General features: G+C 39.5%; 1 protein-coding gene across 5 annotated transcripts in view; it reads left to right on the top strand.

The window, feature by feature from the left end:
• Positions 1 to 3,895: 3,895 nt before the first annotated feature.
• The window catches only part of PPP2R5C (protein phosphatase 2 regulatory subunit B'gamma), a 77,234-nt gene continuing 55,285 nt past the window's right edge, over positions 3,896 to 25,844 (top strand). Inside the window, exons 1-4 of one of the 5 annotated variants that reach the window (XM_040066165.2) lie at positions 3,896 to 4,103; positions 4,444 to 4,631; positions 6,788 to 6,853; positions 22,085 to 22,244. In XM_040066165.2, the coding sequence (XP_039922099.2) occupies positions 4,055 to 4,103; positions 4,444 to 4,631; positions 6,788 to 6,853; positions 22,085 to 22,244 (463 nt within the window). In that variant the 5' untranslated portion in view covers positions 3,896 to 4,054. Of the gene's footprint in view, positions 4,104 to 4,443; positions 4,632 to 5,120; positions 5,223 to 5,320; positions 5,372 to 6,086; positions 6,271 to 6,440; positions 6,460 to 6,787; positions 6,854 to 22,084; positions 22,245 to 25,844 lie in introns of those variants that run through there. The other 4 variants (XM_040066166.1, XM_040066171.1, XM_040066167.2 and 1 more) reach the window with 4 other exon arrangements.

Below are 25,844 nucleotides of genomic sequence, written 5' to 3'. Positions count from 1 at the left end.
ATCTGCTGTGCACTCCCAGTTTCCTCATTGGTGGGGCAGTGTGAGAAGGAGAAAAGGTCTTGAGGTTGTGTAATCACTGCTCAGCAATAACAAAAACATCCTTATGTTCTTAACACTGTTTACATCACAAATTCAAAGCACATCTAGCCCCATAGAAGCTACTATGAAGAAATGTAACTCTGTCCCAGTTAAAACCAGAACAATGCCTTAGTAACATTCTGCATGAGTTGTCCCATTCTCATTGTTTATGTTTTTCATGTCCATTTTAAAATTAAGTTGGCCCAAACAGAAATCCATAATCCAGGTGTAAATTAAGATGGGCAATGGCTATTGACAACATCTAATACCAGGCCTGTTTCCAGCCATATGTGACAACATTTCCGTGTGGTCCAGGACCTCTACTTAAATTCTGGCCTGGGCACCCAAACCTGGCCCACTTTGCCGGAGCTGTATTTGTTTCCAGCCACATCTCCTTAGAACATTATTCATTAACTGAACTTCCTAGGTGGACCTCAGGCTTATATTGCAGGTGCACCATTCTCTCTGGCCCTGGTGGCTTGGATGAACCCTACCTCTGTCTGTCCAGCCTTGTCTCCTTGTCTCCATTCTGGTCTTTGGCTCTTTCTCCTGTCACTTTTGAGTGGATTTTTTTGGTGGATGCCTGAATTCTTGCCTTGCCCTGTCTCAGCCTGGTATTATTACCATCCTGACCCCACTGGGTCAATGCCCTGGTAAGAGAGGCTGGGCATTTATCACAGCCATGCTCTGCTCCCAGCTCTTTCTCTCTCCTGAAGCATCTCCTGCTGTTCCCCAATACAAGATGAGCAAGCTGACTTCTGGTTTTGTCAATAAGCCTCTGGGAGCTTACTGAAAAGAGTGTTAACATGAGCTTCACTACTTACCTGAAGGAAAGAGAGTCCTGAATTTTTTTTAGAAAGGGAAAATCTCCTAGCAAACATTTTCTATAATGCAATATTTCAATTGCCTAAATAACTAATAATATTCACTACATTCAAATGATGCCTTTTATATATATATATATATATATAATATATATAAACTTAGAGGCAAGGAAGAGAGTGAAAAGGATTTAGAACAGGCAAAACTCAGAGAAATCTGCATTTCAATGTAATACTTCCACAGTTCTTAAAGCTAAGGTTCGGATAGAATAATTAATCATACATGATTTTTTTTTTTTTCATTTTTTACTTGTCCAAATTTTACAAAAATACAGAGTAATATTACAGCTAGAAGGCATCCAATACGACACTACTACACATACATATGATTAATTATGGTTCTGAACATGCGTCTCTGGTTCTGTGTTAAGTGATGCCAATAATTGCCGTTTGTAAATATGTGGTCACATATAGGGCTTAAATATTGTGTTGTTTACATGCATGAAGATCCAAGTTTGACCTGTTACTAATTACCTCAAAAGAGTCTGACTTTTACACAGCTGTGAATAAATTGTTTTGCAACCTTTACACTACTGCAGATTGTGACAGCAGGGCATCCAACACTAATAGATTTTAAATTAATTGAGGAGAATCAAAGCCTTACAATTTGGATTGAGAGCAGCACAAGAATTATTTGATGTGATTCAGGGTAAGCAGAATGAATCCATGCTTGTAGGGAAAGTTCCTGAAAGATGTTTAAGCTTTTTTGTGAAGTTGAGTATATCGGTTTTGCAGCTTTTTAGGTTAGATTGCATAGAAGCAGAATCTATTGCACGTGCTGATTAAGTAGGTTGCTCTCTCAGATAGTTCTTTCAGAAGTAATCTGCCAGTTCCACTATTCTTGCCAGGAAAGTCACCTTAAGTAGTATTTCGGCCCATGCAAGCACAAGAAAAAAAATCTGTTTCTATTTCAACTCATCTCTTCCAGCCTCTTTACTGCCATTGGTCCTTCAGGTTTCAGTTCTCTATATCTGACACAGCGTGCCAGACAACAAAATCTGCATCAGTCAGTGAAGAGATGTTTTGAGAAACAGCCTGACAGTGTTTGACGATTATGTGTAATGATGACAGTTCACTGGCTGCTAAAACCTTGTCCACAAGAGCTGTGGCATAGTTTCAGCTGAGCCAAATTAACAGCTTCCTAGCAAAAGGTCTCATTGTCTCCTGTCACCACTGCTCAGTTAGTTTTCTGCCATTTTAACAAGCTGAACTGGCACACCACCCAATTAAACAAGAGACAGTGCATGGGAAGCAATAAAGTCATACAACTGGGGATGGAAGTTGTTATCCCTGTCACAGTGACAGTGATCTGTTCAGTAAACTCAGGCCAGAGCATGACTGCCCAACCACTGTAAAGGGATTAAAAAACAAGCAACATAAACAAATGAAAAGCAATCAGACAAGAATATCCAATACAGCTGGAAAGGACTGATTGTGTAAATCTCCTTTCATTGGCACACAGGACACTTGGCCCAGTTTCAAGCTATTAAATATTATCCAGGTGTTTTACCCAATACTTCACATTATTTGGTGACTTAACTTTTGCAAATTTAGTACACTAAACATGCAGATTGGAAACTACACTACATGCATTCATTTTTGACATTTTAATAATAATGATAACCTAATAAGTGTGACTGCGTTCTGGTTTTTGAAAACACCTAGTGTGCATAAAATGTTCAGAAGTTAATGCAAATATTAATATAGTCATATTCACACTCAAATTACATCACCTTATTTACATAGTTATTTCTACTCCATAGCAGAATAATTAGGCCCATAATGCCATACCATTGTAGTAAAAGTAAGATTTCATCACATAAGTCACTTATCTTAGTCTTATGGTTTATGAAGACACTAGAGCATACAGATGGAACTATTTTTCTTGTAAACCTCCTCCACCCACTGATTATTTCATATAATACAGCAGGCCTTGAAAAACACAATTGTTTTCTGTTACTCGTGAATTAGACTCTGCAGCAAAGCAAGGTGAGGGGGAGTCAAGTTTTCACAAGAGTTTCTACATCTGTGGTCACAAAGAAAACCTCATAAATGTTAACTGAGTCAGTGCCAACTTTTGAACCTGTATTCAGTTCAACATATTAATTCAAGGTTTCCCAACTACCTGCAAAATAAGGACAGAAAAATTTTGCTGCTCCTATTCAGAAATACTTGTGTAAGAACAGTACTGACAGAGTTTTTCCACTATTTAGAAAAACTATGAGCACTAGCAGCACAAAAGAGGCCAAGAGCCAATGAGAAACTCATTAAGCTGCTTAAACTGATCTAAATCTAGGCTGCTGAGGTCACATCCCGCCCCCGCCACACATTTCCACCCCCTTCCTTCAGCCAATGCTAGTGTTTACAGAAGCAGGTGGTGGTGTGCCAGTTCAAGGCAAATAAAAAACAAAACCCTGAACAACAAACTCCAAACCAAAACTAAACCAATACATCACTCTGGGAGGACAGTTTTCAACCTGATCAATTCTACAAACAGGTTTAAACTTCACAGCACCAGCATCTGTGCAGGGGAGGGAGAGAGGAGCACAACAGCTGGGAATTAAGTTTAAGCTTCTACAAAACTGTAACCTAACTAAGAAGTCAAAACTCTTGAGTTTATCCTTAGCTATACAAACCCTTTCACACACTAATCAAACTCTGGACTACAGATGGAGGTAGATTTCTTTCCTTTGCTGTCTCTTAATATTTCAAAAATCCATGTTATTCTGTTAGTGAGAAATGTCATTTATTAGTAGCAGCTACTCATTCATGACTGGCTCTTGGCAGAAGCACAATAGTGACAACTGCACCTAATTTCAAAACTCTCAAACCAGAGAAGATAAGAGAAAGGATAAGAGGCAGGCATAATTTGTTTCCTAGCACTTAAGGAACAGGAAAGGAAGAGGACCAAAGTAAGAGGAAGCAGCACAGTCAGTAAATTTCTTGTCAGTGCCTGAAAAAGGGAAAGTTTCTTTGTGTTTTTCGCCACAGCAAAAGCAGTGTTCAAATATAATGGATACAAGCTGATACAAGTATCTAACATTAGATACTGTCCCATCAGACACAAGTGTTTCTTAGAATTGCATATCCCAAAAATGAGAGCATATCTGCTTCCTCATGATGGATTTGATACTCACAGGCTGGGTAAGGAATGAGATCAATTTCACTTTTGTGCTGTATTTATTAAGTTGCAATTTTTCTATCCTTTAGCAGTACAATACAATTAGAATTTAATAAGTGTGTCCAACCTAAATTTAAAATATTTTATGTCTTGATGCTATTATGAATGCTAATGTCTGCTGCATTTTTTCCTTAGCTAACAGTAATTTGTGGCTTAATCTTACCATGGGAGAAATGCAGTTTGTAAATTTTCCAGATGAAGTATTTGCACATTTCTTCTTTTGTCTAAGACTGTCCTAAGTTTTGCATTCTGGTTTTGGGAGATTAAAAAGCGATTTGTTTGGAAAAAAATTATCTCTGGTAGAGGTGGGCGTCATGAAAACATGCACAACTGGACTCAGGCTATTAAAAGCAATCAAGATAATCGTTTCAAAACCAGGGTGCAACTTCTCAAAGCTCACCTTCCTCATCCACATACTGCAAGCTCATGTCGAAGTCCTCAAAATGATGATGGACACACTGGGTTTGTTCGAGAGGGCCAGCGAACTTCAGGTATGCCCTATATTGTTTTATCTCTTTTTTGTTGTTATTCGTTTTTGGTTTTTTGTCCCCCTCAACGTTTCCGCTCCGCGATGACGGCGGTGCCTGTGCCCCTCGCCCAAGAGCGGCTGAGGGGAGCGGGCGCAGGGACCCCTCGCTTCCCACGGGCTGAGAAAGAGCCTGCCAGAGGCTCGGGGCTCTGAGGACACCTCAACCCGCCCCGCTGCCCCGCGGGAACACCCCGAAGCGCGGCCGGAGCCCGGCCGGAGCGGAGGAGGCGCCCGCCGAGCCCCGGAGCCGTCAGGAGAGGAGGGGAAAGCGCCGGGGCCGTCAGGAGAGGAGAGGAGAGCGCCGGAGCCGCCGGGGGCGGGGACAGCGCCAGCCCCGCCCACTCGGCGATGCGCGGCGAACTGCGGCCCACGTGACGCGCGCAGCCAATGGGCGGGCAGGGCCCGCTCCCCGCGGGCGGGGGAGGAAGGGGGGGCGCCGAGGCCGCCGCGGAGCGGGGGAGCGGCAGCGCGGGGCGGGCGCGGCGCGGAGCGAAGCGGGGCCAGCGGGGGCTGCGCCTCCGCGGCCATGCCGAATAAAAACAAGAAGGAGAAAGTGAGTCGTGGCGATCGGGAGAGGTCGAGCCCCGCGGGGAGGCCGTGGGGTGCAGGCCCGGCGGGGAGGAGGGGCCTGGGGTGGGGGGCGGCAGCGGCGAGCGGCGCCCGTTCCCCGGCGCTGGGAGAGCCGCGCGAGGGGCAGCCCCGGTGAGGGGGAGCTCCCTCCCTCACTGCTCTGTGCCGGCCTCCGCCTCCCCCCGTGTGCCGGGGAGGGGGCGGCTCCCGGCGGGGCCTAGTCCGGGGGTGCCGAGGCGGGGTCCTGGTACCGTCTCGCCGGCGGCCGTCGGAGGGAGGGAGTCGGTGGAAGGCGGCCGTGGGTTTGGCGTGCGGGGGAGTGCTGGAGGGAGGGGATGGGAAACGTGTCCTCAGCCCGGGCTGGCTGAGGCGGAGCGGGGAGGGGGGGGGTCTCGCTCGGGGCTGGCCCGGGGGCGTTGTGGAGGGGGAAGGGATTATTTCCACGGCAAGATGGGGGGGTCTGTCCCCACCGATACTTGCCCGGGCCCCGTCCTGGGAAGTTTCGTTGCTGCGTAGCTCTGGCTGTAGTGGGAGTTGCGCTTGGGGGATCTCCTTAAGTATTCGAGTGGCGCTGATCGCCCCTCGGAGTCTTTCGGCTCCTTCTCCTGACAATCGAATGAACCTAGCTTTGGCCTCGCTTTGCCTCAGGCTCCAGGGAGTGATTTGCTGGCGGCTACGAAAGGGGCTTGCAGAAGTAACGATCGCAGAAAACTTGTAAATCCGGCAGGAAGTTAGCTGGATTTCACTTTATTTTGTGTGATAGGCAATTAGCCATGAGTGGAAGTCAGAAACAGTGAAGTGTTCTGTCTGCCTCAGCCAGCTGCTGGCTCTCTTGACGGCTCCTGTTTGGTTTTTAGTTTGTCAACGTAATTTTAAAATTTGCTGTAGGGAGGTTGAGTCTTGTGGTTTGTGGGGATTGTTTGCTTTAACATTTTCCCAATATCCTTCTGCACTTTCGATGTTAAAAACATTGAAACTTTTCCTCACTTTCCTGAGGGTAACAAATCTAAAAAATGGGTGGAGGATTCAAGGTAAATACAATGCTGTGAGGCAGAAAATTGAGTTGTGGGCCTGCCTCTAACACTAGACTTACTAACCCCTAGAACAGACAAAAGAATAAACTGTAAAATGTGTACTATAACTGATGCTAGTTTCAAAGCTAAACTAAATATAAATATTTCTGAACCAAAAAACCAAAGACAGAAAGGTAGTAGAACTAGGTAATTTCTTAGACATTGTTCAAATCACTTGCATTCTTTGTCCCTGCCTGCTTACTTATGTAAAAGCTTATCTTTATAGGTGAATTTTGAGGCATAAATAAAACTCCAAAGTCTTTCAAAGACTTTCTTTTTATCCAAAGATAAAAAATGTTTAAAGTGGCTTTGTGGAGACTGATAGTTCATCTTCCAGTTAAATAGTATAATTTTTATCCTGTTATTTTTATTACTTTTAGCGAGTGTCTAAAAAAAGCCTGATTCCTTGACTTGAAAATCTGTCTAGATCTCCTTTTTAAACAAAAACTGAAGCTGCAAATATTTTTTTTTTAAGGAACCTGCAAAATCAGTCAAGAGTGGAAAAAGTGGCAAAGATGGACAAGATAACCAAGAACACGAGGTAAATATTACTAAGAAGCATGATATTTTTCACACTTAATTCTGGTAACTTCTAAAAAGTGGTTTAAGTTTTTCTTCATTGTAATTTTGACATGACAGGTAGTTTTGAGGGAAAATTATTGTGGGACTACTGCCCTGGTTGGTATTTGTCAAGATATGGGATGATGCTTTTAAGGAAGTCAGTTTTATTTAGAGTAAACAAATATTTGCTTGCTACAGTCTTAAATACTCATCTGTTCCCTTTTTTTGGTTATGAGATGTACATCTGTCTTATTTTGTAGACTTACTGTGAGTTTTTGGGCTTCTTTTCTTGTTGTTTTTTGAATTCCCTGTAATTCCCAGAAGTCTCTTCTCTCAAACTGTCAATGCTGGCCTGTCAGTTAAGTGTCAGTAGCCTGGTTTATTGTCATGAGACCTTTAGGCTTTAAATCAAAGGCTGCCAGCTGTTGTGTTGTGTGGTTCCTTTTTAAAGGTATATGACAAAGTGTGCCATATTTGACAAATTAGTCTGTTGATATTTTTCCTTCTACATTTCTCTTTATTTTGCCCACCAGCAAGGCACAGCAACTTGAAAAGGGACGATTAAATCATTATTCACTCTCTTGCACACATTCATCTGGAAACTCAGAATTGGTAGTTTTGTTTGTTTTGGAAATCCACTGTTTATGTGAATTTCCTGAAATTTCCTTTAAAATCTTCGTAGTAGTTTGAATGTAAAATGGTATACTGAAAATTATGTATTTCAGCCTCTAAACATGTCTTGATACTGAAAGATAATGTTTGAAAACAAAATACTCATCCAGTTTTACTGTTTTCCGTGCTCTGAAATGACAGTTAGGGGTAGGTGGGTTGGACTACTTACTGTATGCAGTTCTCATTTATCTGTTGTGCAGAGCGGTTCATGCTACTGTCATAAATTAAGAAGATAATTAAAACTTGTAAATTATGTGTAAAAGTGTTTTGGTAAATTCTGGTAAGAGTGATTCAGTTTTGATGGGGGGAAGCTAGCTACTAGAAAGGATCTTAGCTACTAGGGGAGCTTGTAGAATGAAGTAGGAAATGTATCAGTGTAGATGTTTATAATGGTGTAAGTAGATGCATTTCATTGTGATGTGTTCTGTCTTTGCAGTATATTGCTATGCTATTAAAAAGTGTCACTTGGCCATAATTTTAATTCCTGTGCAGTTGTAAGGCTCATCATTATCAGCATCTTTGCAGTACATTTGTTGGCTGCTTATTTTCTCAAGCTTCTGAATGACAAGTTGCTGAGACCAAGACTTATTTTCTTATTCCCTCTTGGTACTTTAGGATCAATTCCCCAAGATAATAAGTGAAGAGCTTTGTGTGCTAGCCAAAAATGTATACGTGGGTTTCTTTGTAATTTCTTTCTGTCTTTGCAGATCTAGATTTTTGGGTTATAAAAATATAGACATGTTTGAAATGTGAGAGAGATGAATCTCAATTGAAGAATATGTTTTAGTGTTCATACACTTTTCTTTTGTCCATCCAGGTGGAATTCCCAATGAAAAGTACAGTTCACTTGTGTATAGTACTTGATCATGTGTGAGCAGGGGCACAATGGGAAAGGAACTGGGAATGTGACTGGCACATATAGTGTGGTTCTCATTCCCAGTGGGCATTATTTAGTTTCTGTACAGTTTTGAACACCTCAGTGCCTGACTCATTATCTTAATTAATAGAGTTATTGCACACAAATAGTAATGTAGACTTTGCATTCTAACGTGGCTGGCTATAATCCTGCTGTATGCTAGCTGGTGTTTATATGAGCAGAAAGAAGGCTATCTATTAACATAGCAAAGATTGGTAAATACAGATATATTCAGGAGCACACTGTTAACACATTTCTAGGTTTCCTTTCTCTTCAGAAAAGGTTGTCACGTGTCATTCTTCATATGTTTTAATAGGGCTTTTAAAGGAATCCTCTTCTAGTTGATGAGTAGGTTTGGAAATATGATGGTTCATTTCAGCTTCTTGTTTCTCAAAATGCATTTAATGCATATGCATTTAATGCAAATGAATTTAATGCAAATGGCAGATTGTAAAGACTAGAAACCGCCTGCTATTCGAAGAACAGGGACTACACAAGCAGCAGCATCCCACAAATACTTTATTTATAGACACTTTTATAGCACTTAACTAAATTCATGATGCCTTGAATTTCTATAAATAAAAAAGTACAACAGATCTTAGTATTTACAAAAATGAGCACGTGTTTTTCCTGTCTTACAGTCAGGGAAATGAGGTTTCAGTTGATGGAAGCTGTACAGCAAGTTTAAAGAGGGATTGAAATGATTCCTGGTGTACCAGGTCCAGAATGCCCATGCTAAAAGAGGGTGAAAATCACTTAAGCTAATGTTTCTTGCATTGGCTGTGCATGGTTACTCAATGTAATACTAAAAAAGCCTTGCTACATGTGAAATAACATGGAGCTCCCTTCTGAATTGCTCCGTGGTCAGCTGCTGATGCTTGAGGAGAGATAATCAGAAACAGAGTAGATACATATGTGTGATCTTCCATCCTGGTATACTTTTCTTTAGGCCAGTATGTGGTTTAGAAAGTTGTTTAACTGGAAGTTGTGTAAAAATTGTTTTAAATTAATTATATAATTGACATTTATGTTTTTAATATATATTTTATATTTGGGGTGGTTTTTCTCAAAAAAATCCTGCTTAATGTCCCCTAGATAGGAGGACTCATTACTTTGATTGTCCTTCTCTTGTTTCCATCTACTGTTCTCCTTTTTGTGACAGAGGAACCAGAAATGCACAGTCTGTATGAGGTGAGGGCACCTTGTCCTTCTGTACTCAGTGCCATTACTCCAGTTTCCAGTTGCATGTTGCTCATTTATTGAACACTTAAGAAAAAAGCTAATATGATTAAGTTCTTTTCTAAGCTTATTTTGTAACCTGTTAGTAAGCATTAATAAATTAGACTAAATAGTTGCCAGAGTAGTTGAATCTGTTCCTTTAACTATAACATCTTATTTCATCAGTTAGTCCAGCATATTAATGTCTTCAGGTTGTGAACAAAGACTTAATCCGTTGTGTATTGTTTTTCCTCTGTGTGGGAGTAGTGTCTCTACTCTTGGGGCCTTTGCTTAACAGTTCCCAAAAACTATGCTTGCACCAAAAACTAATACTGAAAATTAAATTGCCTGGGTGTGGTGATTGGCCAGTCCAACACTTGGTACCTTTGGGCATATACCATGTGATCTAATTGACTTTTGAAGAAGTTATTTGCCTGCTGGATAAGCTTTGTTGTAGGAGTTCTGTTTTGTCACAGGGTGTGGAGGTCTCCTTTTGAGCTGAGGCAGTAGTAATTTATAGACAGTATATATATATATATATATATATTTTTTTTTTTTAAGTGATTTGGTAATAGTTAATGACTAATGAAAAACATGACCTTTTTGTATCTCCAGAAAAGCCTAATCTAACACCAAAAATAATTCAAGTGCAATAGTTTAGCAGTGGTTTTCAAATACTACCACGGGGGAAGGAAGTTAAAATTTTAGCCCTATATACTCTTTATTGACATTTTACTGACTTTATTGACTCTTTACTGACTTTTTATGTCTGTGGGAGCGTAGGTGCTAAAACTTGCTCTTTTCACCAGTCACTGGAACCGTCCAGGACAATTAATTCACTACTGTGGTTCACCAGGGAGACAGAAGAGTCAGAAGCAGCTGGTAGCCTTTCATACAAGGCAGTAATCTGGTGTAAAACTCTGGTGACTGGGAGTGATAGCTTCTTCTGTGTCTAGCTGGACTGCACTAAACTGGCATGAAAATTTTAATTTGTATTCATTTTCAAACCAGACACTGAGTAGTCTGTAGAAGGCAAAGACTATTTTTGTTTGAGAAAGTATTGGCCTGGTGACTATCAGCAAATGAAAACAGAAATTACAACTCATTCTTCTGCCATGCAGAAAAGCAAACGGAAGACTAATGTGGTTTTGAGAAGCATGTGTGTGTGTTATTTTGTTTCCATGCGCTGCCCTTGTTGGTTCTTTCTACTTTAAAGGTATTTTGTTGTGGTTTTTTCTTCTTTTTAATATAGGCAAATCAAAATGTAATAGAATGCAAATTGTATTAGCCATTTTTCTTGCTGTGCAAGAAATGGATTTATTGACAGCATGTGTTGCTGACGTTGGACTATAATGACTGCTGAAACCAATTTAAAAAATAATTTAAAATCTTTTAAGTGGTAATCCATGCTTCTATCCTGCCACTGTCTCACAGCCATCAGTTTTTAGTGAGTTTATTACTGTAATGGCTTCCAGTGCAGAAATTTTGTAAGGCTTTGTTTTCAGAAGTTTTTCTTCCATGCTTTTTGAGGTATTTTTAATTTAAAAGTTAATTTTTTAAGCTACTTAGCATAGTGGTAGTACTTTTCAGTAAATGGATTTGCCAAAAAATTACAGAAATCTCTGTTTAATGGGTTATCTTCAGAAGACTTCAGCACAAGAAAGGATTTTCATCCCTCTGAAAGAACCTCCAGAGGTGGCTGTCCACTTTTCCATGATCACCTTTCCTATATTAGCTGACACATGGTGGGGAAAGACTGTCAGTATTCTCACTACTACTTTGAATGATTTCTGATTATATGAGCACATAGGATTGTCACTTCCATTAAAAGTAAGAAATTACCAAAGGAATGGGTAGTAGAAGCAGTGTTGATGCTTTTTGCATGGCTTTTTTAGCTGAGATCATATGTGGAAGTATCCTAACATTTAAAGGAAAGCAAGGAATAGACAGGAGCAATAAATCCAGCATTAATTTGTAGTAACAGGTTTCTGTGAGCAGCAAAAGATATTTAGAAAGTTGAGTGGATATTCTCTATATGTGCTGCTTATTTTTTCTCATGTTTACTGTTTGTGATCTTCATTGTGGTGCTATTTACCCTGAGAAACAAACACACTTAATTTTGAAGATGGTGCATGGGGACTGTTGCACAGTGTCCAGTTTGAGACTAGAATTTTCTACTTCAGGATTTTTTTTAAGTTATAGTTGAAAGTCTTGGCACAAGTAAGTATGATTTTGGTAGTTCATTTAGGCACCACAGCAGAGGAGGTTAAAGTCTGGGGAGGGGAGAAAGTTCAGGGATTGTTTTCTCTTCCTTGTTAACATGTATTAGGACTACTGCTAAATAATTTCTGGAAATGTCTTCTTGTCATAGGTAAGTATTTATTCACTTATGTAAAGCATCCATCATTTAGGTCTTTTCCATTATTGTTGTTCAGTTGTAGAATCACAGAATGGTTTGGGTTGGAAGGGACCTTAAAGACCATCTAGACCAGGTTGCTCACAGCTCTATCCACCCCGGCCTTGAACACTTCCAGGGGTGGAGCATCCACAACTTTTTAGAGAAAACTGTTCCAGTGCCTTACCACTCTCAGAGTAAATAATTTCTTTCTGATATTTAATCTAAACCTACTCTTAGTTTAAAGCCATTGCCCCTTCTCCCTACGTGCCCTTGTAAAAAGTTTCTGCATCTTTCTTGTGGGTGCCCTTCAGGTACTGGAAGGCTGTGATTAGGTCACCCCAAAGCCTTTTCTTCTCCACGTTGAACAAACACAATCCTCTTGGCCTTTTTTCATAGCAGAGGTGCTCCATCCTTCTAATCATCTTTGTGGCCCTCCTCTGGACTTGCTCCAACAGCTCCGTGTCCTTCCTGTGCTGAGGACCACACAGCTGGATCCATTGTTCCTGGGGGGTCTCACCTGAGCAGAGCAGAGGGGCAGAATCCCCTCACTCCCCTGCTGCCCACAGTGCTTTGGATGCAGCCCCGCACACGGGTGGTTTCTGAGCTGCAACTGCACATCTCTGGGTCATGTCCAGCCTCTCATCCACCAGCACCCCCAAAGCTTTCTCAGCAGGGCTGCTCTCTGTTCATCCTCAGCCTTGATACCAGGGTTGCTCTGACCCAGGTGCAGCATCAGCACTTGGTCTTGTTAAACCACGTGAGATTCCCATGGGCTCATTTCCCGAGTTTGTCCAGGCCCCTCTGGATGGCTTCCCACCCTTCAGGTGTGTCAAGCCTCACACCAGCTGGGCAGTCTCTGTAACTCAGTTGCACTGCATTTTGGATACATTGCATTCATCATCTTTGAGGTGTAAGATTGTTCTTTATAAAAGCTGGTGTTCTTAACAAAGAGATACATTTAGCACTGACAGGCATCTTCATCATGTAACAACCCTAGCTGAGCCCTGGCTCTTCTCTTCAGTGAAGAGTGGTGTGCCCCAGCTGGACAGGCAGAGTAGCCAGTGCTTTCATGAGCCAGTCCCGTGCAGTAGTTGATAATGGTGATCTTAAAACTGGTGGTCTTGCATTTGGAAGAAGAGATGTATTATGAAGTAAAATTGAAATTTCAAACAACTTATCCTCTCACATTTGAATCATGGAAGGACTATAAATAGTGTTGGACCCATTATGTACCTTTCTGGGGCTGTTAGTGTGGGATTTTACTCGTAACATTAGCAAAACAGGATTTTAAACCGAAGCTGTGTATGAAGTTGGGATGGATTTTCTCTTGAATCTGTTATGACTGATACAAAATAAAGTCTATGGGCTTTGGAGTGGGTTTGTTTGGTTTCAAATGGGTGTGTCAACTTCTTTAATAGTTCATTTGAAAAGTAAGTTTTGATCATGTCTTGCAGTTCTGATTTTCTTTCCTAGAGAAATTATTTTAATGGACTGATATAACCATTAAAAAATACATGAGAGTGCACACCCTTAGTACTAAATGAGAGGCTATTTGCTGAGTAGAGAGATACCATATGGGTTATTCTTAGAGCATCTATGAAAGTTTTTGTCTTTGACTTCCGTAATTTTCCTATTTCCAATTTTTATTGACATCTTGGCTTCTTGGTTTTGGGAACTTGGAATTTTCTTCTGTGTTCTAAGCAAAGAAAGGCATCTTAATACTGAGTAGTGGAGGAGTTACCTGAATGCCGTTTGTTATGTGACTTTAACATTATGCTTTTAAAATGAATGGTGTTATTAAACTGTACCAAACACTGCTGTATACAAGTATTTTATTACCTAAAATGAGATGCTTCTGAAAACAGGATCTTACATCCTTCTACTTCTTACACAAGGCTGACAACTACTTGTGTAACATACGAGGTGTGAGAACTGTGTGTGGTTTAGTACTTGCTATCCTCTGCTTCCTAATGCTGTTTTTAAGCTCTCTGACTCCTTCCTGAATGGAAGCAGCACAGCAATGAAAGTAAAGGCTGTTCTTATCAAAAGGAGCAAAGTGACTTTAAGAAATGGATACCAGCATTTTGTGAATTGAAAACATCCTTTTCATCCTTTGTTTCAAATTGCTTCTCTTAATTTTTTTCATAAGACTTAAGAGGATGCTAAGATGTGCATTAACATGTGTAATACAGAATTAGTGTAGTTATTTCTTAGAGAATACAAACAGTGAGAAAAAACAGGTAGCTGTTTAATCTACCCCCTTTTTCACTAAAAACGTACCCTGTGTGCATTTTCCCCCCCTCAATTTCATTTGAAGTCAGAATAAATTAGTAATCCTAGAAGTGGGATGCTAGGCTTTGGGGTTTTTTGTGTGTCCTTCCCTACAACAGGCTTAGAGGGCCATTTACAGAAACCAACCAACCAAAAGCTAGGAAAAAAAATCCTGGCCTATTCCTGAATATGCTTCTTAAAACATGACTGCCAAATATTATAATTTGCTACACACTTACAGTGACTTTTATATACTTCCTCATCACTTCTCAATTTAGCAGTCTGGAATACTGACACGTAAGCTTCTCCAGCAACATGTAGAATAAAAGCATGATGAGAGCCAAAGATGAAATGATTCATGTAACAGTTCTGTAGAAGCAGTTAAGGTTATTATTCACAGAATTGTACAATGGTCTGATTAGAAGCGACCCATAAGATGATCTAGTTCCGACCCACCTGCCCTGGGGAGGGACACCTTCCACTAGACCATGTTACTTGTCATGGACTATAACTCTCAAATAGCATTAATACAAATACCAAATTGGTGGGCAGGAGGCAAAGTAGAAAAATATTTCAGTATGAGTGTGTGAAGTGAGAAGCTTCTATGAATAGATCAGGGAGCACAAAAATACAGACCTCAGTGGTAGAGCCACATGTGCAGTTGCCTTAGCTCATCAGTAGCTGTGTATAACTAAAATTTACAGTAGAGTATGGGAGTTGATGCCTAAAGTGAATGAGTTAGTATGTGATTTCCTTCAAATGTGGGAACCTTACATATCTATGTGTGCATATGTGTATGTACATATATATCTCTCTAAAAAGAACAAAGGTAGTTTTTGTTGTTTTGGAGTTTCTTTAAAGTAAAAGGATGCTTCAGGTTCATCAGAGAGAAATTATAAATGAAAATCAAGAACTAAAGTAATTCAATCCAGGCCATCCTTTATCCAGATTCTTCATCCCTGTGCTTATATAAATGTTTTAATATAATACTTAGGACATTATCTGATTTACATCTTATTTAATCAACTAACTGGTGGTTGCAGGTAACAATTTTTTTCCCTAAGGACGTTTCTCGCTTTGAAGTTTTGTGGTAGAAGATATAGTAGGAAACAAGTGTTGCTTTGCTGCTTTTGTGAAGTACCAGGTGCTCGCTGATGGTGTTTCAGCAAACGCAAAACAGTGTGAAGCCACTTGAAGTCTGAGCCTGGGCACCCTCTCATCTTTGCCAGTACTCTGCAACCTTGGGCTGAAGATCTGAGCTCTGACTGAAGGAATGAAATATCAGCCTCTGGGCTAAGCTAGTTATAGCAAAATTAGTTTACAAGAAACAAAAGGAAAACAAGCCTTATGCTACTGATATTTAATTGTGAATGTAAAATTATAATGTATTAATGTCAAGGATGCAGCACACTAAGCTGAAACATGGGGGGCTGGCTTGGTATGTTGCAAGTCCAGTCTATTACACAAAGCTGTGATGATACAATTCTTTAGAAGATAAAATTTGAGTCCTGTGTGTAAGCAGCTAACAGGAAATACAAGCAATGCTTTGTGTTGTGAAAAAGAAACAGCAGCAAGAAAGGCAGAAGAGCTTCAGCAAGTTGTGGATCAGTCTTCTAAAGTGGTTTGTGACTGTAAAGTTTGTTGTGGGCACCCCTTCCCATTGAAGAGGCCCAGATGGCCTTCACTGCTTGTAGGAAACATCCCAGTCACTGATGCAATCCAGCAGACTCCTTGCTGTCTCTGGCAAAACACTGATGGAACTCCATAGTTAGACACTGAGAATAGCCAGCACGAGCACTGCTGTAAGTGCAAAATCGTGGTTGTTAAACGAGTACTACAACATAAGTCTGTGAGTTCTAAAATATACAAACTTGTCATTACTGTCCTGTTGAAAAGTTAATCTTTTTGCTTATTATTATAACAGCATGCATTCTCAAAGGTTTAGGATGCAGCTCCTGCTGTAATAAAAACATAGTAAGTTATGCTGAGATACACTGGATGGGAATCTCCAGCAGTAATCTCAGCTACTGAGAGTGTTTAACAATAATAAGCGTATTTGCTAGAAAAGGCAGCTGCAAAGATCATTCTAGCAGCCAATCCAGGTATCATTCTGGTAAATGATTTTGTTGAGGAAAAACAATAGACATCTAAATTGCTGTCTGTGTGAATCCACCCAGAGCCTTCAGCACTGTGAGCTGCCTCTCCAGAGACTCCTCCCTAAGTTGTCTGCCCAAACTGGCTTGTGGTGGTAAAACTAGTGAACAATAATGGCATAGTAGCAAGAATCTTCAACAAAGAACTTCAGAAACATCTGCTGTCCAAAATGGTACCCTGCAAACATGTTGTTTCCCTGCTGGTTTTAACTGTGTTGTTTATGGATCAGTCTTTCCTTTTATGTATCCAGTGTGTTCCATATCAAGCTCTGTATAGTTTGTACCAATTCTCTGTAGATTGAAAATATTGATGTTAAAAATCATATCTGCTTGCCCCATAATAAACTCTGCCAGTACTTGCATGTACTAGAATTACTGCACGCTGTCTGAAAGCTCTGTCAGCCCTTACCTTTAATACCATTAGTAAAAAGAGTTTGTTCTGGTGTTACCCTCTTGGAAGTCATGTTGAATTGCTGCTATTAACAACACAGAATTGAAATCAGCTGACAAATACTGCTCTCCTGCTAGTGTTGTCTTGAACAACTTGCCTTGGTCCCAGCTGCTGATGTCACATCACCAGCCCACTTCCTGTAGGTATGGTGCGGATATATTTACCAGGTTGATGGCAGCTGGGTCATGTGCCAGATAGGATCTGTCCTTATTCCCACCACCAAACCGGTAAATGAAGATCAGCAAAGGAGGGAGCTTGGTGCTAGTGTTCAAGATTCCTGGAGTGTTCAGAGATTTTTCACACTACTTTGAAGGTACTGCAGAGGGAGAAAAAGCTACGCAGAAGGCTCTTTAACTGCTCTCCACCCATTTTGACTCCTTGATCTTTGATTTCAGTTCTCATCTCAAGAGATTAAATTAAATTCAGCTTCTCAGCCTAATTACATTGATTATGTATTAAGTCTCAACCTGTTAGCCAAATTATTTTGGTTACATACTGGGCCCTCATACAGTTTTGAAAATCAAGTTGTTAATGTTCCTTTCATGTTTTGTGATGATCTGTGTTTAGTTTCAGTAACCTGTATTTCAATTTCATTGTAAGTACGTTTTAGATGTAATCCAAAATGCTTTCATAGCATTCTGAGGCTGCCTTGGCAAGAAACAAGCTCTTCTGGGTGCTGTAGATCAGACCTCTGTTTATCTAAATGAAAAATAAGTCCATGGAGGCTATTTAATATACCAAAAGGAGGAGAGGGAAGGGATTAAGTCTGCATTAAAATAAGCATTCTCCCTCTGTTTCAGATTCAGACTGATGATTCTTTTAAAGTGTTCTGTGCTTTTTGCTCTGTGTAGTTGTATTTCACAGGGAACCTTAATCATGTGTGAATTGGTCCAGGGTTCACCTATCCAGATTTCATAGTCCAGAGTTTTTTCTCAAGGTTTTGCTGCTGCCGTTGTGGAATGGTGTGACCAATGATACAAACTTGAATTTACTGGTGATACCTTTTAGAAGGCAGAAATTTGCATATTAGTCTTAGACTGATCTGTGTAAAGAAACACTATGCAAGGTGCTGCCAGCACCACGTTTCTTTAGGCAGAGGATCTCCATTGCCTTGTGCTTAGGGGATCTGATTTTTGTCACTAGTAAGCCATCCAGTTTTCTAAATCTTTTAATGACAGATGCATCAAGGTGATTTTCCTGTCATTTTCAAATTCTCGCCCTGCTCTTACCAGTTTATTTTAGAAAGCAGTATGCAAGCTTGCTGCATTGTTATGGAGTTGACCCCACTCTAGGCTTGGCTTTTGATTTTGTGGATCAGAAGGCTTTGTGTCCTTTGGTCTAATTCAGTTACTAGGGAGTGTGCTTTGAAATGTAAGGTCAGACAGAGTTCTTCTGGTTGCCCTTGTTTGTCAAGGTAGCTTGAATAGCATTTTTGGGAGACTGTCAGAAGGGGAAGCATAGATTCTTCTGAAAGACTTCTTGATGTCCATGGCATGCAGGGTGGATCCTCCTTCCTGGTCCCACCATGCTCACTCTTATGTCTTAGTTGTCCAAAAGTAAAAGTTGCATTGTGGGATGCTTGATGATGATCGGTTTAATTTAAAAAGAAAATTTGGTTGTAACTGTAGATGTGCTTGCTCTACTCATATCTTTCTTCCCCTGGTTGCAAACTCAGCGTTGTGTTCTTATCTTTACCTGCTTGTGTAATGTGAGAAGAGTGAAAGAAGCAACTTTGCTCAAATGAGTGATGTTAAGAAAAGGAATGTACCACATCCTGCTTGATGCAGGATTCAAGGGATGAAGGGATGCAAGGGCTATCTACCTTGGACTGTTGTGACTGGCAAGAAAGACCTTTCACTCTCTTGAATTAATTTTAAGCTTAGTCATGGGCACTGAGGAACATAAGCTGTATATTTTCAGTTGTTAAAATCAGAATTTAAAAGCTGAACTCACACTTTAGCTGATTATCTTAATGTTCATTGAAGTATGTAAAATTCTATCTTTTCAGAAATAAATTGATCAGAAAACCTGAGGGTTGTCTTTTAATTGTGATTTGAAGAAACATTCTCAAAGTGACATTTTTCAGAGCAGTTTATGCATGTTTTTAGATGTTTATCAGCACTTTTGAAATTGAATGTGTCTGTCCATATAAACATTTGGGTAGGAGGGAACCGTTTGCCAGAACAAGGGCAAGAATAGGCATTGCTTATTCTGGTCACAGGAAGAAAATTTATAAAATGGTGTGTGTAGCTTGATTGTTCTGGTGTCAAATACATTCATTGGTGTAGCAGAATGTCCATCACTTACTCTTGGGAGTTGTGCTGTCTGTGGTAGTTTGGTTTGTTACTGGGAGGAGAAAGCTGAGCTTGGCTCTTCCATCTGAACTCAAAAGCACCGTACTTTCATAGAAAGTGTGTTACCTTGAAATCTTTAGCAGATGAATACACAATTGTTAGTCTGAATTTGTTTGCCTTTTGTTAAGAGATATGGTTAAAACTGCTGAGCTTTGTGGCTTAAGTTGACTTAACTCACTTTCCAGGTGTCCTTCTATCCAATGTCCTGGAGACCAGCTCTTTCATGGTAGCACCATCATGCCAGTTGCAGAGGTCATTGGGTACAGCTGCATGGCACTGAAATAATGGTTTAGAAATCATTATGGTAGCTTTCTGGTGTGTGCTGGCTGACTGGAGCATGACTGAAAAGCAGGGGTGTGATCATGCTTAATGGTAGGAAGGAGGAGGAAATCTGTTAGATAAATGGTCCACTGATTCAGGACTAGAATTACTCTGGAGTCATCACTTCTAGATGGGAAGTTGCCATAGCAGCAAAAAATGCTTTCTTTCAACATTTCTAATCTGAAATGTTACCCATTCTCTTAAATAACCACTTTTGGCTAATTTTAGAATTTTTACGCAATTTAGAATACTTGCTTCCCCGAGGTGTGTGCTGCCTTAGAGTTCTGTAGTGTGTACATGTGTGCAGATACATGACAGCACCTGTTAATTTGAAATAGAGAATTTGTTTGGGAATAGAGGAAACAGGAAAACGGCTTTTCCTGTTCCACATAATGAAAAAATACAGGTGGCAGTGGAAAGTAGCCAGTTCGGAAAAACACCATTAAGCTCAATAACAATATTGAAAGTACAGAATCCTGTGCAGTAATAATGTTTATGATGCATCTTAATTAGCATTTATTGCTTAATACTCAGTAAGTCATTGCTTCCTAATACTTAGACTGTTTTTCTTTTAGTTTAGTCTATTAATAATTTTGTTTGTAATGTTTTTTAAAATTTCAGTTAATGGATAGAAATTACCTTGCAGATCACTCGTATTTCAGCATAAACATTTTAAAACATTTTGTGTCTGAGATTAAAAAATGAAATAGCCTGAAAAATGCAATGTAACAGGTATTACTTGTACATAAATGCTCTCAATTTGTTGATGTATTCCATTTTTACTGGAATAAGTTCTAGAGTGTTTGTGGTAACTGAGACTTACAATATTCACTGTACCGTCTCCCCTTATTTGTTCTATAAGGCTGTACAAGGGGGTTTGCTTTTATAATATTAAATTTACAAAATGGTCCTCTTAAATGTGTTTAATGAAGCCTAAATGCTGTTTTCAGTCATTTTGATATATTAAGTGCTGTGTGTAAAATATAATACAATTGATAAACTATTCTTGAAGCATATATTCTTTGCCAGTCATGCTACTAGAACAAAATTTGAATGAAATTACTGTCTTGGAGACTCAAAAGGTAGATACTTAGGTATGATAACATTTCCATGCACACTGAATATATACACTACAAGACTATGCAAATTGTTGATGTGTAAGCTTTTCTGGGAATACTTTTCAGAACATGAAGAAAATGGGTTTATCTTGTTTTAGCAATATCTCTATGAAAATGCCACTGATGTTATTTCATGCAGGAATTAAGCTGCTTTCATAACTATAAAACTTAACAAAATTCTAATTAAATCAAGTCAAAATGCCAAAGTACCAGTGTTACAACTTGATTTTCATCATAAATCCCATTCCCATCTGATTTTTTCCCCACTGCTGATCTTGTGGGCGCTTTCAGAGAAGAATATGGTCTTTCCTGTAAGGCAGAAGGCATATTTTAAAATGTGTGTGCTTCTAGTTTGCAAATTTGAAAGACTTCTACAGCAAATTAAGGGCCTGCAAAATGAATTACAATCTTGCAGCAAGAGGCCTTTGTCAGCTGTTTCTATATTTTTAGTGTAGATCACTCCTAGATATTTTATCATTCTTGTAATGAATGTCATGAAATTATTCGTATTTTAGAAGTTAACTGTTGCCTCCTTTAGACCTGCTTTTCCTCCTTAAAAAAAAAAGGTGATGAGAAAGGCAGCACCACAAGTTCTGACAGGCTTTTGTTAATGATGCATTTTATTCAGCTTAAGAGAGAGCACTGTCAAGTGTAGTCAGGGAAATAACAGCAAACTGGAAACCTGTAGTGGGAACCATTTCTCTTGATTTATGTTATAAACTTCATACAGAGGTACAGTGACAGTCTAATAAGGATTATTACAGTAAAAGCAACTTGCTTTGAGTAGGCAGTAAACCACTACAAATCTTAATGTATGTTTTAGAAGCTGTTAAAGCTACTACAATAGGAAGACTCACTTCTTTAACTTTATATCAAAGCCTGACTGCCCTGGCCAAGCTTAGGACTCTGGCAGCAAGGCACAGGATGAATAGGCAGTGAAAGGTTCACCTGCTGTAAATAGACAAGTTTCTCTGCTCCCTTTGAAGAGAAACTTGAATACCTAGGAGACCTGAACTTCTCAGGGGGGAAGAGGTGAGAGTAGCTGAGGAAATACATGATTTGAAAATTTCTTTTCAGTTCTCTGAAATAAACTTGAAATAAATGGGCTACTGCACGTACCAAGGTGATCTATTCCCATCTGTGTGAGGGCTTTGGTACAGAAATGAATCCTGAAAAGGTGCGCAGAACAGTAAGTGGCAATGCATTCAGAGGATAACAGATACAATAATTTCATTAAAAACATTAATTTTCAGTTATTTCTGTGACTAAAATGGCTTTTAAGAAGATTTTTATTTCTAAGTTCAGCTGTAATTAACTGCTCTAATTTCTTTTTAAACAGGTGTCAAACAAAAAATCAAATAGCACTCCTCCCCCAGCACAACTATCTAAAATCAAAGTACCAGCACCACAGACTGTAGTGAAGAAGGAAAAGCGTCAGAGTTCTTCAAGGTTTAATGTTAGCAATAACAGGGAGCTTCAAAAACTGCCAGCTTTAAAAGGTATGTCTTTCCAAAGTAAAATTAGTTTTGTGGGGAAATTTGGGACTGAGACTGAGAAGCATGCACAAATGCAAACTGCACATACTTGCACAGGGTGGTTTTTAATTTTGTTTTATCTGCATTTGAGGACTTCCAGTATGTTGCCTTCTTGGTAATCAGGATAGGCAATGTCTGTGTGACAGCATATTCACTCGTCCCGTATAAAAGCGCAATATTTGAGCTCTCTTGACAAAATATTAGGCAGCTGTCCTCAGTGCAGTGTGCTCAAACCTTGCTTTGTTTGTGCTAAAATTTCTCTTGACATTGTTAGAAGACCTGGTCTGTCACTATGTATGGTCTGTTTTCTCTGGGCATGGGTCAGGCAGAGTGGTGCCTTTTTAGTGCACGTGAATTTTTCCTTTGCTGATTTTAAGGCTTTGTTATCTCTTAGATTTATATTTACTTTCATCTCTGACAAAAAGATGATGATAATTGATGCGTTTTCTCTTACTAACCCAGCTTTTATCATCTTTATTTACTCTGAAGGTTTATTTAGAGGGAACAAAAAAACGGCAGTTTTGAAGTGCAATGTGTTGTGCACATCCCCTGCACTGCTTTACAGTGATCATGCTTGGCAGTGAAAGCCTAATAGATCACTGAAATGCTGAGTACTGGTGTAGGCATTGGGAAATTGTTGGGGAAATTATTGGATTCTTTCCTCTACTCATCATTTTCTTAATGTAATATATTAGTGTTTCTTGAAAATAAACTCTGCTTCTCAGCCTATCTGAATTACACTGCATTTCATTCAGATTAAATTCATTTGCAAGATTTTTCACTTCACACAGATACTGTTTTTATGAAGAGTCTGAAATACTGTCCATCGTGTTAGTATAGCAGCCTATATACAAGATGCTGTTTAATATATTTCAAGACTAAACTACAGTTTATTTGTTTAGTTAATTTCGATCTATTTATTAAATTATTTAATAAAGATATTCAGCACCACAGATTATTAATATGTTGTGTCTTTTAAACTGACATAGAAGGTTCATGCACAAGCTGTGACAACCAGGGCATGAGTGACATAAGCAAAAGACACTGAATTAAGGTAATGATTTTTATAAGTTTTATAAGAAGTTATGCCTACAGCCACATTGACTGGCATTGAACCTTTTGTTCAAAGACTGAGCCACAAAGAAAATAATTTGTTTCTTGGTCCTATTTTAAATACAGTAGTTCTGGTAGTGCTTGGGACTGCATCTCAGGGATACCAGAACCGACCATGCAATTAGAAGCAGTGTGGACAAAGAGCTGGACATGGGGAAAATGAGTGCAGGTGGGACAGGGGAGAACTAATCCATCCTACAGTGGTGAAGGTGAAGTTTAAGATCTGTTTCTACCTTGGCTGTGTTGCAGTTTAAACCAGTAGTTCTGTGAAGTGCAGAAGAATGCTTGCTTTTAGTTGGAGTAGAGAGGAGTAAAAAACCAAGAAAATTCTTAAAAACTGTCTGAGGTATTTTCTCCGAGCATTCTAGCACTTTTTGACACAGTGTACCTATTTGTGAAGAAATGATAGAGTATTGTGCATTGTAATTGCCTTCAGTCTGCAATCACTCCCCCCACCCTCAGGTGAAAGGAATGAAAAGATCTTGAGCTTCTCCCTGGTGGGTGGCTGATGCTGTGTGTACATCCCCAGGATGTCAAGGGCCAAAGTTGGTTATGGAGCACTGGTGCAATTGTTGATCTAGCGAGGGGTAGTAATTGCCACCTTTTACTAGTAAAGGTAGTAATAACTTTATTATCGAGCTGTACCCAATCTCATGGATCGTACCAGATGTCTGTGTAATGGCTGTGCTCACTGCATGTGCTTACTCCTGGTGTAACTCCATCCTGCAAGGGTGGCTGAGAATGCTGTTGGCCAGTCATGCTGTTCCTCTAAAAGATACAGAGATTCCTGACTTGATGTTCTTTTAGTGGGTCAAGCAAATCTGAGAAGCTTTCTTTTTGGAGATCTTTAAGTGTGTTGTTTAATGTTCATGTCTGAACAGGAGTTAACTTGGACTGGCAGGCTGTAATTTAAAGGACTGAAATGATTAAGACAGGTTTGACTTCTATGAAGTGCTGGGAAGAACATAGTGTTCCTTCAGGTTAGCTGCACTTAACCAGATTTCAAACTCCTGTTACTCATAACAGGTGGCTATATTTTTATGGCTACAGTACCTGGGGAACCTTTCTTTTGTCTGGAGTAGAGCAAAAGATGTGTAATTTCTTACAAATGTTCTGTGATTACTGTGTGGTGTGAGGCACTTTTTGTGACACTGTATTTTAAACACAAAATATAGAATGGGGTTGTCTCGGCATACTTTAAGGTCCCTAGTAGATATGTGACAGCTTGTAACTGGTGAGGTCTAAATGAGCTGTGGTATTGGTGAGATAACCACCATTATTCTGTGCCAAGGGTCTGGAGATGAGGTCAGCAGATCACTTGAAAATAGTGGGAGGGAAAGGAGGAGCTGTCAAGGTGGCTTTTCATCAAGATTTCTTATTTAAGAAATACTTTTTTGATCTTCAGGCATGCTGCAAACTTTCTCTTGGGTGTTACACAAAGTGCTGATGATAAGCTTCTGGAAATACCAGCATATTTGCCCTGGTGACTGGTATTAGTGTGGTATGATTTATGTTCATTGGAGCAACTTATGATTAATGTTACCCACCCTCAGATTATCCAGGAAATGGAGGAGCAGGATAGCTCAGATAATGCACAAAGAAAATAAAATAGATTATGAATTAAGAGGCTCTAAGAAGAGAGCTGAATGTAGAAAACAGAAGTCTCTCATGTAACTGGTTTGTGGAGCACCAAGATCCCTATATTAGCAAAGCTGCAAGCTAATGAAGCTCCCTGCAGAACAGCTCAGTGCAACCTGATTGAGTTGGGTAGAACAGGTAGCTTGTCTGCCCACAGGTAACCTAGGAGTACCTCTGGAGAAGTGCCTTCAGAACAGTGTCAAACGTCTTGAAAAGATCTTAGCTATTTTCACCAAAAAAAGAAAAATTCCATGCCAACAAACTTGTGCCTTGTTGATTTCTGCTTATCCAGTTCTCTTTGTTAGCTAATGTTGGTAGTACAGATACTTAACTTAGAGAAAATTGATTTTTGCTTTAAGTTGTTTATTGGGAAAAAAATTACTTACTGGACTTAAAGATGTGTTTTATTTTATTGTGGTTTGAAAGCTTGCAGATTAATGCTTTGTTTATATCAAATATAAATGGCAAAGGGTGCTTCAGCCTTCAGAAACTTACCAGTTTCTTCATTTTTGGTTTCCTAAGAAAGCAGTTTGTAATTTAGGATGTGTTAAAATTAGTGTATTAGATATAAAATACTACAATTACATAAACTTTTAATATTGTTAAGAACTTTAAAAATATGTTCTCTAGGAAATAAACAGCATAAGTGTTCAGTATTATTATGTAAATATATTTTAAAAGTAGCATATCCTAGATTGTGCACGTCTGAGCACTGACAGTGAAGGAGTTTGTGTTCTTTGGAGATGCTCACTTCAGCTTTATGCAAGAGGCTTGAATTCATTGTTACATTTTTGGTAATTTTTTCATGGTAAA

This window comes from Hirundo rustica, chromosome 6 (assembly GCF_015227805.2).
Source record: "Hirundo rustica isolate bHirRus1 chromosome 6, bHirRus1.pri.v3, whole genome shotgun sequence".
In the NCBI taxonomy this organism is placed as follows: domain Eukaryota; kingdom Metazoa; phylum Chordata; class Aves; order Passeriformes; family Hirundinidae; genus Hirundo; species Hirundo rustica.
This window is presented reverse-complemented; position numbering and strand designations above follow the sequence as displayed.